We start from the raw sequence: 15,535 nt of genomic DNA, 5'->3' as shown, positions 1-15,535 counted from the left end.
ATAGAGAAGCATGATATATACTTGTATATATATTCTACATATACGTATTCTATCAACTTGCTTTGTTCAGATGTTGTAACAGTTTGTTTTATGTGATTAATCACGGACTGATAGGGATAGCTCACACTACAAAACTGGGATTCTGACGCTTCCTATCATTTCAAGAAGTTGTAGCTTTACATATTTTATGCATGTAAAGATTAAAATCTGGGGGGTCATCACTAAAAGAACAGACAGAAGAGTACATACTTCCAAACTAGTAGAGGGACAACCAGAATTGTGTGGGAAGAGGGAGAGACTCATCAATCGAAAAGGAGAAATGCAAAGAAAAAGAAAAATGGGACAAACAGAAAGCATAAAATATGGTAAAAATATATCTAAATATCAGAATCATAATAAATGTAAATAGACTGAACTCTCCAATCAAAACACAGAGTATTACACCGAATAAAAACCCCAAATTTAGCAATGCTATTTATAAGAGCGACACTCCAAATAAAGCGTGAAAGTGAAAGTATGAAAAAGAATATACCAGACAAGTGGACTTGAAAGCAAAAAGAATTAATAAAAGTCTTTATATAATGATGAAACTTGTATGCATCCAATAACATAACCGCAAATATACACAAAACCGCAAGGATAAATTGAGACATCTACATTCACAGGTCAGAGAGTTCAACAGTAACTGACAGATCAAGAAGACACAGAAATAAAAAACAAAGTAAGGACTTAATGACGTAAATAATTACAACTGGATATAAGGTACATTTATAAAAACTGACCACCTTTTGGGCCATAAAGTAAGTTTCAACAGATTTCAAAGGACTGGTAACATACAAACAACTGCCTTTGAACACAGTGAGATTAAGTTAAAAATCAGTAACAAAAAACTTATTAGAAAAAATTCTCACATATTGGGAAATACAACTCATTTAAATGCTATATTAGGACAAGATTTTATCATTATAACCATCATAAGTTTATCTCAGAATTATACAATATATAGAATAATGATATGGTTATTATCTTTTACCAATATAAAGTGATCCTCTATCATTTACTGCCTTAGGTATGCAATTCTATTTTTACATTGTTACTTTGGATTTTTTATTGTGTTTTCTTGAAATTGTTTTATTTTTAATCTTTCTGGGTCACAATTTTTTATTGAGGGTATGGAAGACAAAACTGGGCTCCTGTGACTAGTATTTGGTTAGATTTCTTTTTTTTTTAGCACAATCTAAGAATAATTTGCTTTTAAGAGGAGCAGTTATATTATTTCCTATTTTCTTATTTTTATGCTGTTAGCTCCATCTTTACTACTTCTTTTATTTTCTTTTATGATACAGACTACACTTTGCTTGTGTCTTTTGTGGTGATTCAAAAAGACATACACCTTTTCAATTTTACTAAAAGCTACCTTTAAAACTACATTTAAGTTTTTAAAACATAATTGACTACCTTTCTCTAATTATCAAAGTCAAGAACTTTCATGAACCTTCCTCCACCGTAAGAGGAGGGACTTAACGTGCCCTCACTCCCATCCATGTCCTCTTCCCTGTCTCCCCACTGCACTGCCCACACTTCACAGGCTTTGACAACATAATCTGGAATCACAGGCCTAGGTTACTGCTACATTTGTTGAATATTTTACGTATTGTTTTAGTAATCTTCTTTAAATGAAATTTCTATATTTATAATTAGCTACAAATTTTGATGAGCCTGGCCTGGCCCTCTGAACCAAAATGTCCTCATTCTTCAGTTGCTGAGTTTTGTTTCTTGGCTGGAAGGCCTGAGTCAGTTTTCCAGGTAGGGTGCACATTTGTCAACAAACGCCGCATGTTCAAGAAGAGCTCTGGACTGCTGGCCCCCTGTCCCCTCGCCCTACTGCTGCCCATGGGTCCTAACAATCGAGCCAGCAGCAGGGGCGCCTAATGTGTCTAGCAGTTCTTTACCTGGTGAACTTTTCTCCTGGCCCACCTCTGTTCCACCCCTGAGAGGAAGGCCATCTAGGGTTTGCCCCTCTCCAGGTGCTGCCTGCAAAAACCAACCACTCAACAACAAGCACCTCTCCAGGGCCTTCTTCCTGCCTCTCCTGCTTCAGGAGACACTACCCCCAGGGCACATATGCCCAGGGTCCCATCTGTTGTCCGAGCTATAAGACCTGTGCAAGCTGGCATCTCTAAATACGCACAACAGAAAAGCGTGACTGTGATTTGAACACAGCAACTCTGCCCCTGTCAACAACAAACTCCCAAGAAGTTGCTGTTTAGCCAACTGATGTGCCTCCACACTGGGGGCAAATAGTGAGGCTGGGCTCAGCCTTCTTTCCACCTATGTCCTGGACAGCCCCGCAGTTCTGCTGCCGAGGGCAACTTGTGCCCCAGTCACCAAGGGTCATTCTTAACAGCAATTCCCAATTCCTTCCTACCTGCCGAAGTTCATCTCTATGCCTTGAAGGCATCTTAAAAGAGAAGTGTGGGAGGCCAGGTCAGGGGCTGCAGGACCAACACCATCTTAATCCCAAAGCTGCACAGAGCACGTGAGTTCAGGCACTGAAGGGAGCGCCACTGTGTCCAGGGACGCCGCGCTGAAGCCCCGTGACCCACATACCTCTTCATCACCAGGCTCCACGGGCTGGCACAGCCAGGGGGTGTCCGCCAGCTTCCTGAGCTGCTGGTCCATCTCGACGAGGGCAGCCGTGAGCCGTTCCTTCTGAGGGGGATCCAACTGCTGCTCCAGGCAGGGAGGGAAGAGACACAGCTGGTTACCAGCAGGGAGCTGGGGCCATGGCAGAGCCCCACCCAGACATGAGGTCTGCTCCAGGGGCTGGGCTGCTCTCAGAGAGTTTTCTAAAAACTTGCAAGGAAACTGAGTCCCAGAACGCCACTTAAGGGCCAGACTCAGAACCTCCCCTCGTAAGTAGTGTCAGGTGAGAGAATTAAACTCTCCTCTCGTAAATGATGGGGGAGACCCAGCTTGTCTAAAATCGCATCAGCAGGGCTGACAGGTCACCTGCTCTGGTTTCCTCGGGACCCTCTCTCGGAAGCGGGGGAGCAGCCTGCCTGCACCAGAGCGCAGGAAGCATGGTGGGGCCACGGACGCAGCAGCTGGAACGTGTCAGGACAGCGCAGTACTTTGGAATGAGAGTGTGGAACTGGACTCTTAGGGCAGTTCTCTAGTGACTTCACCTCCTTGACCTCCCACCTCCTCGTTTTTTAAAACAAGGAGGTTGGCCAGGCGCTCTCTCAGGTCTGCCCTGAGCTAGCTTCTGCGGTTCAATCGAACTCCAGCAGCACGCCTCCACAGGGCTGACTCATCAGCCAGGTTGCAGGGCTGAGCGAGAAAGGCAGCCGACTCTGGGCGTGGGGAAAAGGCCGGCCAGCCTGGCCACGGCGGTGGCCATGCACCTGGAGGGTCTGGGGCAGAGCGCCGTCTACGATACAGGAGGTCCCGTCCGCCAGTCTCGGACACCCTGGAGATGACGTGGCGAGATGCGGCCAGAGGGCTTGAGCATCACCACACTATCAGCTCAGATGGCCTCTGAGGCCCCTCCGACGGGGGGCCTAGAATTCTCAAGGCCGGGGATCCTGGGCTGAGGCGGGCTGCCCTCTGTACGCACAGTAAGCGGCCCCCCAGCTCACCAGGGCCAGCTTCCCCGCCAGCAACAGCTCCGTCTCGCTGCGCAGAGCTCTGACGTTATTCACCATCTCCAGCACGAAGCTGCAGCTCAGCCCCTGGGAGGAATCAGAACAGACACCGTGGAGACGTCCCGAGGGCGAAAGGGGCCCACAGGAGAAAGGCCGGAAAAGCGCAGGCACCTCTGCGGCCCTGGGCTTGCCATACACCCGGTCCATGGCCTTGGAGCTGGCGTTGACGGCGTGGGCGAGCTCCTGCTCCACGTCTCGGTGGGACCGCGCTGCTTCCCGGATGCTGGAGGGAGACACGGCGCTCATCAGACCGAAGAGCAGCAGCCTGCGAGTCGCCTCGCTGGAACACAAGCCCAGGTTCGGCCCAGAGGGCCGACAAGACCACGACTTGCCCGTGGTGACCCGTGACGGCCGATCGTTTCCTGGCCGGTGGCGGAGGAGGCCTTAAATGGGAAATCTGACAACAAAATCCCAAACTTTTCTAGAAACTCAGCCAAGGAGGTAATGCCCAAAATGAGACCTACACCTTGCAAAACAGCGAGCGGGTAAGTAGCAGGAGGCCGAGGAGGAGAAAGCCAGGAAGAAGCTAGACGGCCATGGAGGGGCCCCCGGCCTGCGCACGGCTCCCAGCAGGGGGAGGGGAGGCACAATGCAAAGACACCGCCAGACAGTGGCTGAAGGGGGTCAGCGGATGTGGCCACCAAGAGGTCACCAGGCAGAAGGGCCATGCTGGAGCCAGGTGGGTGGACACAGCAGGGGGCGGGGAGAATGGACAGTGGGCAGAGCGGCAACCACCGTGCTGGAAGGTCCAGAGTAGAAGGAAACGCCTTTGGCTGTTGGCTTTTGTTTTTTCAAAATAACTACAAGGTCTGCTTCTTAAGAGCAAACCCGCTCTCTGGGGGCTAAAGGAGGCAGGAGGGGTACTATTCTCAGAGATCCGGGATAGGCTGTAAAACCTATGAGCTGCCTCTGAAAACGCCTGTGGTGTGAAGCTCCCACCTGCATAAACCCCGAGTAATCCCTGGAAGACCGTCAGTGAAAATACCAAAGCCCGGGGTTAGCAGAAACCCGGGCCGAGCCCTCGTGAAGGAGGCAGACGGCACATAAGATCCGGCAGGGGCATCTCAACGCCTGCGGCCCAGCCACGGACCTGGGTCGTCCCAGTGACGTCAGGGGGCCCAGGCGCTCTCGCGGAGGAGTGGACCACGGAAGGAAGGCGGCACCCACCTGTGGATGAGGGCCCCTGCTGCCTGCCCAAACTGGTCCATCTGGTTGGCTTCCTCCTCAGACAGGATCTCCGGGTGCAGAGAGAAAGATGGAGGGCGGGGCAGCTCACACTTCTGCTTGTCCTCCCAGGACTTCAGGGTGTTCTCAAAGGCCTAGGGCGTGGAAGCCAGTGTTACACTCTCTCCTGCGAGCACACATCTAACAACAAGCACTGCTGGGACACTAGCGGGATAACCAGCTAGAAAGGGAGACATTCTTCTTAACACTGGGGGGAGAGGGAGCAGTTCTAGAAATTAGAGCCCTGTTCACTTAATCTTAATCTTCAAAAAAAATAAATTCCTGGAACAAAACGTTAAAAACTCCAGGTCTTCTCCTAGAAGGGGTACATGTGCGCCACAGGCAGTCTGTCTTACCCGATCCCTGGTGAGCGTCTGTGCCCGGTTCTTGTGGATAATCCGAATGTACCCTGGCGGCTGGATCCAGGCCTCTCCGTCCACCTGCACAGGTACGCCCTCATCCCCCAGGATGGAGATCTTCACCGTGCGACACTGAGCAAACATCACAGCCGTCACCGAGCTGCACCCAGGAGACTTCAAGTGCTGTCAGCACCACAGGCACCGTCCTGCCCTACACACCCCTGCACTGGCCAGCTGACCCCTGGGGTGACACCATACCCCACCCCCCCCAGCCTCTGGGGTCAGAGCATCCCCGCCTAGGGCGCAGCTCATGGAGCGCAGGGGGTGTGCCCCACCCCGCTCCCACTGCCCTGCACCCAGCACCGCCATCTGTGATCGCAGTGCAGGGAACTCTGTGCTCAGACACCAGCACCAGGCCCAGGGCGGGGACACATGACCACCAAGAGCTGCTGGGTCCCTGGGCACGTGAGGACACTCCCAGAACAGAGCAAACATCTAACAAGTGCTCCTCTTTTCAACAAAAAATACTGCCAAGGAATTAAAATTGTGAAATTCAAGCAGCCCATGGTGGGGACAGAAAGGACTGGGGTTCAGGGGAGCATGAACTCCGCATCTCTGTGCCTGAGAACATCGCCCTCCCCAACCCCACCGACAGACACACCCTTCCCAACCCATTACCAGAAGTACCGGATGGGGAACCCACCCTGCCACCCGCTAGCCGGGCCTCCGAGCAGCCGGGCGAGGCCACGCACTCGGCCTCTGCTCCCAGACTCAGGCTGTGGCTTCTAAGAGCTGCAGGCCCAGGGCCCAAGGTCAGCCAGGCCCGTCTCATCTCACCCCACCTCAGCAGGGGTGGGCAGGACACAGGTGGTACCCACAGAGTGAGTCAGGGAGGGAGCTCAGGGAGGGTACAAGCCAGCCCCAGTTTCGAAAGTATTTTTTAATTGTCAACACACGGCAGGTGAGAGCAGGCTCTGGACCAGGCGGAGGCCAGGGCGATCCTGGAAAAGCGCCTACTCCCCTGGGCTCCGCACCCCGGGGGCCCATATATCTCAAGAGCGCGGCTCTGGGCCAGGCCTGCCGCCCCAAACGTGTGTGAGCCACAGCTCCACCCAGGCCCCTCCAGCCTCCAGGACCACGGCCAGTACCTGAGCGATGCGGTGATGCTGCAGCTTTATGACACGGGAGACGGCCATCTGCATGCTGCCGAACACCGCGACCACCTCCAAGATCTTGTCATCGAACGACGGGGCTGCAAAGGTCTGGAAGGGCCAGCGTCAGAGCTGACCTCTGCTCCCAGCTTCCCTGAACACGCCCCCGCCACGCGCATCCTTCTCACCTGGGGGCGCTGCACTGGCGAGAGCCCGACAGGCCCCCTAGTAGGAGAAGCTACGGGGTGAACGCTTGCTGACGGGTCTCCACGTCAGAGCCTGAGAGCAGCTGCCTGAGATCAAACCCCAGGCCTGCCACTCACTAGCGTGGGAGCTTGGGCAAGTTACTGTCTCTCTACCCGGGTTCCCTGTGTTAGCGGGGCTAACACAGGTACGTTCCTCACAGGTTCTCATGAGGGCCGTCAACGGGCACAGTGCTGAGAAGGACTGGCACACGCTCAGTGTGCAGCCGGTGTCAACTGTTTTTATTAGCTATTATGTACAAAGGAAGTCAGGCCCCTGGTTAAAACCTATCAATGAAAAAAAAAAAAAAAAAAAAACCTATCAATGCCCCACGGGAGCTCTAACCTCTCTGTGCTCCGCCCAGCACGCACACACCAGCGAGCCTCCTGTCCGCACCCGGCCCTGCCTGGCCGCCAAGCCTTCACATACGCTGCTCCCTCCTCCTGCCCCATACCCACCTGACCTGTCCAACCCCGCATCACCCTCAGGTCTCAGTGTAGGTGTCCCTCCTCCTAGGAGCCTTCCCAGATATGGGCCCGGATTCCAAGCCACGCCTGCGACCACGCCTGTCCTGCCTGGCATCCCTTTGTCGAGGCCGCGGGAGCGGGGCCTGCCTGCCGTGCTCTCCGCTGCGCCCCCGCTGCCGGCACAGGGGCCCCGCTCCACCCGTCCCTCAGCCTCACTGACAGAGCACCCCCAGAGCGGGAGGCTCCTCCATGGCTCCCGAAGGGGCCGCCTCTCGGGACCCTGCCCCCATCCCCTTCCCTGGGCTCGGGCCCACACCGCCCAGCACCCCCGTACGTACATCGTCCTCCTTGGTGCCCCCCCAGAAGTTGGTCCCTCCAGCATAGCTGGGAATGTTGAGGACAGCAATTCCCTGGAGACTGGGCAGTGGGATGGGTCGCCCGTCACACTGAGCGGTAGAAATGCGTAAAAGGAGAGAAGAGAGATCCAGGCGTCAGCTGGGGGCTCCCTCCCCCCAGCACACCGCCCTGGGCTAAGGCCGAGGGGCCACCGGGTCAGCAGAGGGGCCGGCAGGGGGCCGCCTGCTCACCTCCAGCAGGACCTTCTGCTCCAGGTTCTTGTAGGTTCTGTGCAGCAGCTCTCTGGTGCCGAGGACTCCGTACCACATCATGTTCTTGGTTCGACTCCTAGGGGTGGAAAGCAAAGCACTGACGTGGGTCTCAGTTTTCTCTACACAGCTACCTACGGCCCTTGCTGCCACCTCATCACAGATGGGTCACACCGGGCAATCACTCCCAGCAGCGACACCGTTAAGATGAGGAGGACATGCCCTTGTCACATGTCCACGCGAGACGGGCTAAAGAGATATATTCACTGACCAGAAATTCTGCTAAAGAGTAACACTGCCAAGAAAGTAATCATACCCTGAGAGGTAAAAAAGGTAAGACATTACAGAACCTCACAAAAAAAAGTATAAATCACAATTTTTTTCCAGCTATAAAATTATGCTTACCACAGAAAATTAGGAAAGGGCAGAAAAGCACAAAGGAGAATTCACAATCCCCACATCTGTAAGTACTGATGATAAATGCTTCAGTGTATTTCCTTAGGAACTTGATTTACAGCTGAAATAGCGGTAACTGTGCACTTCGCCCTGCACGGAGAGCACCGCCCTGTGTCCTGAGCACGAATGACCACAACGGGGCACTTCCCACCAGCACTCGCTGAATTAACCCCTTTGACAGGTCTCTACTTGTTCCCACCCCTGAGCTCTATAACATACATGGCAGTGGCCCTTGGTAAACGCCTCTTTGCCGAAGTTCCCAATTACTTTTTAAGGGTAGATTTGTAGAAGCGGCATTTTCTAAGTAGACCTTCTCAAAGATACAAACTCAGGGAAGATTATATACCAGGATCCCAAGTTTCTAAAAATATGTCACATGCGGCCTTGCTCCTCACCTGTTCTGCTCTGATAAATTACATGCATTTCAATGCCTTTTCAGTTGTATTCAGACTAACAGGGGTATCTTCAAATGATTTGGGCTCCCATCATGCACTGTGTAACAGGGATGCCCCCTGGGGACCTCTGAGCCTTTTCTGATACTCGAGCCCCAGAGCTCCAAGGTTTTTGAGTTCTTATGCTTGATTTTGTTTTCCGAGAAAGGTCCAACCATACAGGAGTCGGGGGATTGCCGGGCAACTCCTCGGGTGTCACTGTGACCGCCTCCCTCCGAGTGACAAGGGCACCTGGCGGGGGCAGGTCTGCAGGCTCTCCAGCAAGGGGCCCCCTCCTCCTGCATCAATGGCTGTTCTCCGCCCAAACTCCACACCAGCTTCCCTGCCTCTAGTCCTAGAAAGTCACAGCTGAACAGTCTGCCCTCCAGGTGACGGTCACCGTGGGGTGGGGCAGGAGACATCAACTCCCTTCTTCCCTTGTCATGTCTCCCCGAAGGAGAGGACTTTCTACTTCAGCCAGGAGGAAACCTTCCCATTTCTCTCCGTCCTCTCCCCGACCAGGGGGAGACAGTACGTGGTGATTTAGGGGAGAAGCTGAACACCCCCAGCGAAACGCCCCCCCGGGGCCTCTCCTGTGGCATTTGCCTGCTTGAGGGCCTTGCGGGGGAGCAAGCCCTAACCCCACCTGAGGGTGACATGGAGATGCCACTGCCGTGGCCACGACACACAGATGCGCCCCGCTTTCTGACAAGGCATTCGGGCTCCGTGTCTGTACTCTGCCTGAGGGCTCTGTGCGCCCCAGAAATTACCCCACGGCCGGAAGGAGAAACCACCACAAGACCCGAAGGACAGGCGAGCGCAGGAGCCGGCACCCACCTGCACTTCTCTGGGTGCTCGTCACGCTTGTTGTTGAAGTCCAGGGAGATCTTCGCATCCAGGCCGATGCCAAAATAATTGTTCATGACGCACTTCTCTGTGTAATACTCTCTGCAAAGGGGTGTTTCACGCCATTTAGAACAACCCTGCATGCCAGCCTCTAAGCAGTTCTTCCTGAGGGCAAAACTCAGTTTTTTTGTTTGTTTGGTTTTGTTTCTTTTTGGGGGGGGCGGGTGGGGAGGTAACAGCATTACTGAGATATAACTCACATACCATACAATTTACCCATTTAAAATGTCCAACTCCATAGTGATTGTTCACGTATTCAGAGTCACGACAATCAATTTTAGAACAGCTCATCACCCCAAAAAGAAAGTCCACATCCTTCGGCCAGGAGCCCCAACCCCTCCCCAGCGCCGGCAACCACTACTCTGCTTTCTGTCCTCTGCGGACTTCCAGATTCTGGATGGTTCCTAGAAATGAAATCACACAGCGTGTGGCCCTTTGCGTCTGGCTCCCATCACTGAGCACGTTTTCACGCCACGAACACTGGGTTCATCTGAGTTCAGGGCTTCAGCCTGGTTAATGGGGAACAGCGACGACCCACTGCAGGGATCCTTGGCTGATGGGCCTTTGGGCTGCTTCACTTTTGAGCTATGATTTGTGAACACTCGTACACACGCTTCAGTGGGGACGTGTTTTCTCTTCTCTTGGGAGTAACCCTAGGAAGGGACCTGCTGGGCCACGTGGAAACCCTGGTTTTTTGTTTGTTTTTGTTTGTTTGTTTTTGGCGGTACGCGGGCTTCTCACTGTTGTGGCCTCTCCCGTTGCGGAGCACAGGCTCCAGACGCATAGGCTCAGCGGCCATGGCTCATGGGCCCAGCCGCTCCGCAGCATGTGGGATCCTCCCGGACCGGGGCACGAACCTGCGTCCCCTGCATCGGCAGGCGGACTCTCAACCACTGCGCCACCAGGGAAGCCCCAAAACCCTGGGTTTTGAGGAACCGCCAGACTGTCTTAAAAGTGGCTGCATCACCTCACGTTCCCATCAGCAACGTTAAACCTGATGACATCCGTGGCACACACGCTCACACGTGCTTACACCCTGGATCCCAAAACGTCCCTCAAACGTCCCTAGACCCAATCAAAGCAAAGTCCCCAATTTGAAAATGTCCAGCCCAGCCCCACGTCCCAGGTCCACTGCAGGTAAGACTCCTTCCGGCCCCTCACCCCCGTGAACGAGGCCCGGCACACCATGCTGGGGAGGGAGGAGAGGAGAGCAGCTTGTGTCTCCCCAGGGGAAGGAGAAGCCTCTCCCTGAAGGAAGAGACCACAGCCCTCGCTGCCAGGTGTGGAAATGCAGGGACATCAGGTGACAGAAAGAGATAGCACATCTAGTTCCGGAGGCCTCTGTGGGCGCTGCTCATGTAAGCCTACAGCTCTGGCCTTGTTGGGGAGAACAACTCAGGAAGGGTCAGGACCACAGGCCTTGACAGGCCCCGGCGTGAGGAGCAGACAGGAGGGTGGTGCCAGGCTGGGGACAAGGACGCGGGCCAGCACTGGAGCAGATGTGGGAACCCAGGCCACCCTGCAGGAAAACTGGCTGCCACTGTGCAGGCTTGCAGCTCTGCTTCCCGAAAGCCAGAGTCTCTGAACCGCACCTTTCTCACTGTTACTCTCCCCACCACGCCGGACACACATGGTGGACAACTTTTAACCAGCTGCCACTAGCCACTAGTTGCCCAGAACTTGCTATCAGCCAGCAGGAAGGGAAATCTAGAAGGCTGGGCTTTCAAAATACCATGTGTCCCCGCAACGGTCTCTACACACACGAGAACAAGCTGCGCGAAAGCCCTCACTGCCTTTGACGCTGGGCAGTGGACACAGCACGTGGCGCGCAGAGCAGCGTCGGGACTTCGTTCCCCAGAGGACAGCATCTCCCCAGGCACGGCGAGAAAGCGCTTCCAGCCTGCGAGCTACACTAACGGGAGCGGCAGACCCGCCAGAAGGAAGGTGGTCAGGAGGCGGCGCCAACGCAGGGCCAGCAAGGACCGCGGGGAGGACGACCGAGGACACGGGCAGTCTCCATGCCTGCCGAGGCCCCAGAAGGTCAGGCACGCGCCAGGACGGCACCTCCCTTCCCAGACATTCCCAACCCACCCTCTGCCCTGGACGCCTCACACCTACTAGGGTTTCCTTATTGGCCAACACCAGCTGGAAAAGGGTCACCCAGGCAGCTGCTCACGAATTTCTCTAGTTAATTCCAAGCCAGTTTTCTACGCTCCAGCATTCAGCTAACAACATGCCCCCTTGGTTTACCCCGTACTCACAGGTTTTCTGGTTCGGAGTTAAAGGGATCAGCATTAATTAATAATCGACTGATGACTGAACCTCCAGGCAAGGAACCAGACATCCCGGCGCGAACATCTGTAAGGGAGAAAACAGGAGACAGCACTGCCTGGCGGCTCCCAAATGAAGAGGCCGTCATGTCTTTGAGGCTAATGGTCCACATGTTCTTCAGAAGGTTATTATAATAAGATGTTTCTAAAATACCGCATAAAAATGTCCAAACTTTGACTAATAGTCTCAGGGCAAAAATCACTGTCATAAATCCATATTCACAGAACAAAAATGAACGCCGGGTGGTAACCAACACCTATGAGACACATCAGAAAAGACCTTACAAAGATAGTTCTCATTAATTTAAGAAACTCCACCAAAATGATCCCTACTGCAGCTAATCGTAGGGTCTAGTCATACAACTTTATAAGGCTAAATTCATGAGAAAAGGTTAAACAAGGAACCCTCCAGGTGACCAGAACCCTCAAGATACCTGCACCAATTTAAAAAATTTAAATTATAAACAGTAAGGCTGAGATGGAGCCCTGCTTTTGAACATTCTGCCAATCCATCCCTTCCAGTAACATCTTTGCTGCTTATTAACCAAATCTGTCTCAGCCTCTTTTCCCTAGAGCTTCCGCAATTTTCTTTCTATTCAAATGAGATTCACCTAGCGATTGCCAATCACTTACAGGAGCAGCGTGTGCTCTAGCTTTTGCCCAGCAGGCCTCACGAAGCGGCCTCAGGAAGCTGGTTAAGGGACCATTCCCTCCTACTACAGACACAGAGTGTTATCGTGACTCCCCCTGAGGGAAGAAGCAACAGGAGCTGCCTTGACATGATCCTGGGCGAAATGAAGGCAAGGCAAGGGGACTGGGCCCGACTCTCCCGGTGGCCAGCTGTGCTCCTTCTGCAATCGTGCTGGAAACAAAGGGGTGATCCACCGGCTCCCCGTCACGACCTGCCGGCCCTTCCCTCTTCACTCAGCCCAACCCCTATTTACCCATCAGCACCCAGCTCGAGTATCACCTCCTCAGTGACATCTTCCTGGGACCCCAGGGCAACGATTTGAATGCCGTCTGCTCTTTGTAATAAACAAGAGCACTTTTCATGCCGTGACATGACTCTGAAATGCTGCCTATCTTTCCCATGGATCTATGAACTCTTGGAAGACGGGGGCCTGGTCTCGTTAACCCCTCAGACTACTGCCAGGCAGAGCGACAGCTGGGCGCTGAGCTGGGAAGCTTAGCGCCCTGCCTGCGCCCCTCCCCCAGACACACAGTGCGGTGCCGCACTCACTGGGGAACAGGATCTTCGTGTTCAGTGCTGGCAGGCTGTCCCGGTTTCCTGACTGCGAAGGAAGAGAGGCAGAACCGCCCAGGGACAAGCTTCCTTTGCTTATCAGCTTTTCACACGGGGATTTGGACACTATGAGAACAGAACAGAAAACAGAACGCGACTGAGCTACTGGCAGCGTTCATCAGAGAAAGGAGCAGGCGGAGGGGGGCCAAGGGAAGCGAGGAGTGGGCACAAGCGCCACCAGCCGCGGCCGAGTGTGCAAGACGAGGAGCGAGGCAGCGAGCAAGGAGGGGAAACGAGAAAGGGGACGCAGAGGCGAGCGGGCTCGGGCACCCGCCAAAGAGACACAGGCCCCTGAGGAGCTGGGGCCGCGGTGATGTGAGGTGACCTGACGAGGCCAGGGAGGGGGAGGGGCGGCCTGCAACCGCAGTCGGGCCGCGGGGTCTGTGCACGGGCAGAGGGGAGTCCTGCACAGGAACGTGGTGGAGGAAACTCTGGGGCAGGATCTCCCGGTGGCTCGTAAAGGCCACGAGCGAGGGGGCCGCACAGAGTTGGGGCTGTTCCAGGAGGGCTAGGGGTCCCCAGGCGGTGGCCCGTACAGCTGGGTGGTCCCTTACCACCTGGAGCAAACGTGGCATGTGGCCAGCTGCAGCCAGGAGGCCCCAAGCCCTGGGTGAGGACCCCGGGCGCGCAGGGAGGTTCAGAGGGAAGCGCCGCCCCAGCAGCAAGGTCGCCCCCTGCCCAGGGTCCCGCCAGGCCTGCACCAGGCGAAAGGAGGTGGTATGTGAGACAGGTCGCCTGTTTGAGACTTTTTACACTTCCAAGTGGCCACAGAAACCGTAAGAAAGCACCCGTAAGCTTCCCAAGGCAAGCTTCTGAGCAGCGCAGACAAAAAGGCCTGATGGCGGCACCGCGGGTCACGAGGGCCACTGTACCTCTGCGGAGGCTCCTGCCCTTGGCAGCGCCGTGGCCCTCGCCGTGGCCCTCGCCGTGGCACGCTCTGTCGTCCGACTTCAGGTCCTTCTTCTCCTCCGACTCGGAGAGACCTAAGATGAACCCCTCGTGCTCTTGGGTCTGGGCGTTCTGCTCGTCCACAGCTGTGCAAGGCAAGGGTATTTGCGGCTGAGCGCACGGACGTTACCCCGCAGGCATCACCGGGCTGGCGGGGCTCCCACTGGACGCGGACCCCCTCCTCATCTCACTCATCTCCCTTCAAACGTCGTCTCGGCTGAAGGCTTAGACCCGAAGCTCCGACCCGTCCCACTTTCTCCCCGGCCCCGGCACACAGGGCACCGGGACACTCGTGCCAGCTGGCTGGGGAGGAGGGCCGAGGGCTGGGAGAGACAGAGGGGAGGGGAGTAACGAGCGAGAGCACGCACAGCCCGGAGGGAACAGTGCACCCGCCAGTGCGCAGGGGCAGGTCACGACCTCACTATTCTCACTGTAAGAAGCAGCAGGTCGATCTGCTCAGAGAGAAAAGGGTCTGATGAGAGCAGAAAAGGTATGAGATGGTTTCTGAAGGTACCGAGAGATAAGACAAGAAAACTTGCTGGGGAGGATCTCAGGGTCTGGGTGAGGGTGGAGGTAATGAAGTTCACAGTCACTGTGGTTTTACAGTGTTCTCTTCAAAGCTTAGCAAACAGAGTCTAGGAAAAGGGAGCGATCGACTGGGCGAGTCTCTAACCCTATGCAGGGGTGCCTCTCTCCCCCAGGCCGACTAAGGACAGTCAGCAGTGGCATCAGGGGACACCAGGGCCGATGACCTGTCCAAGCCCCGGGCCCCTCGACCACTGGAGCCAGCGCCTGCCTCAGACACCACAGTGCAGACGCCCCCCCCCGCCTTTTTTTTTCTTTCTGTTAAAAGTATTTTGTCTTGTTTTAATATTTCATCAGCTTTATAGGGTTACAATTGTCTTAAATATTTCTGCTTTAAATACAATCTGCACATAATGTTATAAAATGTAAACTTTCAGTGTCCTTTTCAATTTCAAAATCACACCTTTTTTTTTTCTTTTTTTGGTCTTTTTTTTCCCCCCTCCCTTTCAATACCTGAATGTCCTGCAAAAACTGAAATAAATCGTCACAGCCTGCCCCACCATGGCCAGGGCACAACAGGCTGGGCCCGGCCAGAGGTAGAGGGTAGTTTTACATCTTTTTATTGGAAGTTTTTTCTCCCTTTAACCTGAGTTCAGGCGCCACCCCCACGCCCTCTGACAAACCCCAGAGAAACTGAAATTTCACATGTCAGGAATGAAAGGCTGAAGTCGTGTTTGCCAACAAAAAAGGCAGAAGCAAAATTAAGTGGGGGAAGAAAGAAAGGATGGTAGTGGGCAAAAATGCTACCAGCGAGAAAAGGGGCTGTACAAATGCACAACTGTTACAAGCCAACCCCCCCCCCCCACAGCCGGACAGCTAC

General features: G+C 54.3%; 1 protein-coding gene and 1 long non-coding RNA gene across 23 annotated transcripts in view; one reads left to right on the top strand and one right to left on the bottom strand.

Moving 5' to 3' along the window:
- The window catches only part of DGKD (diacylglycerol kinase delta), a 117,104-nt gene that overhangs the window by 15,282 nt on the left and 86,287 nt on the right, over window positions 1-15,535 (bottom strand). For 15 of the 22 annotated variants that reach the window (XR_004482440.2, XR_007478577.1, XR_004482441.2 and 12 more), the window contains 12 exons: window positions 14,055-14,216; window positions 13,120-13,248; window positions 11,811-11,907; window positions 9,481-9,654; window positions 7,739-7,835; window positions 7,490-7,597; window positions 6,439-6,552; window positions 5,288-5,422; window positions 4,875-5,026; window positions 3,819-3,930; window positions 3,642-3,734; window positions 2,611-2,730 (listed from right to left, as the gene is read on the bottom strand). Coding sequence is in view for 18 of the 22 variants with exons in the window: in XM_033424967.2 (XP_033280858.1) it covers window positions 2,611-2,730; window positions 3,642-3,734; window positions 3,819-3,930; window positions 4,875-5,026; window positions 5,288-5,422; window positions 6,439-6,552; window positions 7,490-7,597; window positions 7,739-7,835; window positions 9,481-9,654; window positions 11,811-11,907; window positions 13,120-13,248; window positions 14,055-14,216 (1,493 nt within the window). In the remaining 4 variants the exon portion in view is untranslated. The other 7 variants (XM_033424981.2, XM_004262570.4, XM_033424970.2 and 4 more) reach the window with 5 other exon arrangements.
- LOC117200767 (uncharacterized) lies at window positions 13,247-15,079 on the top strand. The gene is made up of 2 exons (XR_004482450.1): window positions 13,247-13,502; window positions 14,832-15,079. It is a non-coding gene; the product is annotated as an uncharacterized LOC117200767 (long non-coding RNA).

This window comes from Orcinus orca, chromosome 7, assembly GCF_937001465.1.
Source record: "Orcinus orca chromosome 7, mOrcOrc1.1, whole genome shotgun sequence".
Taxonomy (NCBI): domain Eukaryota; kingdom Metazoa; phylum Chordata; class Mammalia; order Artiodactyla; family Delphinidae; genus Orcinus; species Orcinus orca.
Note: the sequence above shows the minus strand (reverse complement) of the source record. Positions and strands in the feature narration are given on the sequence as shown.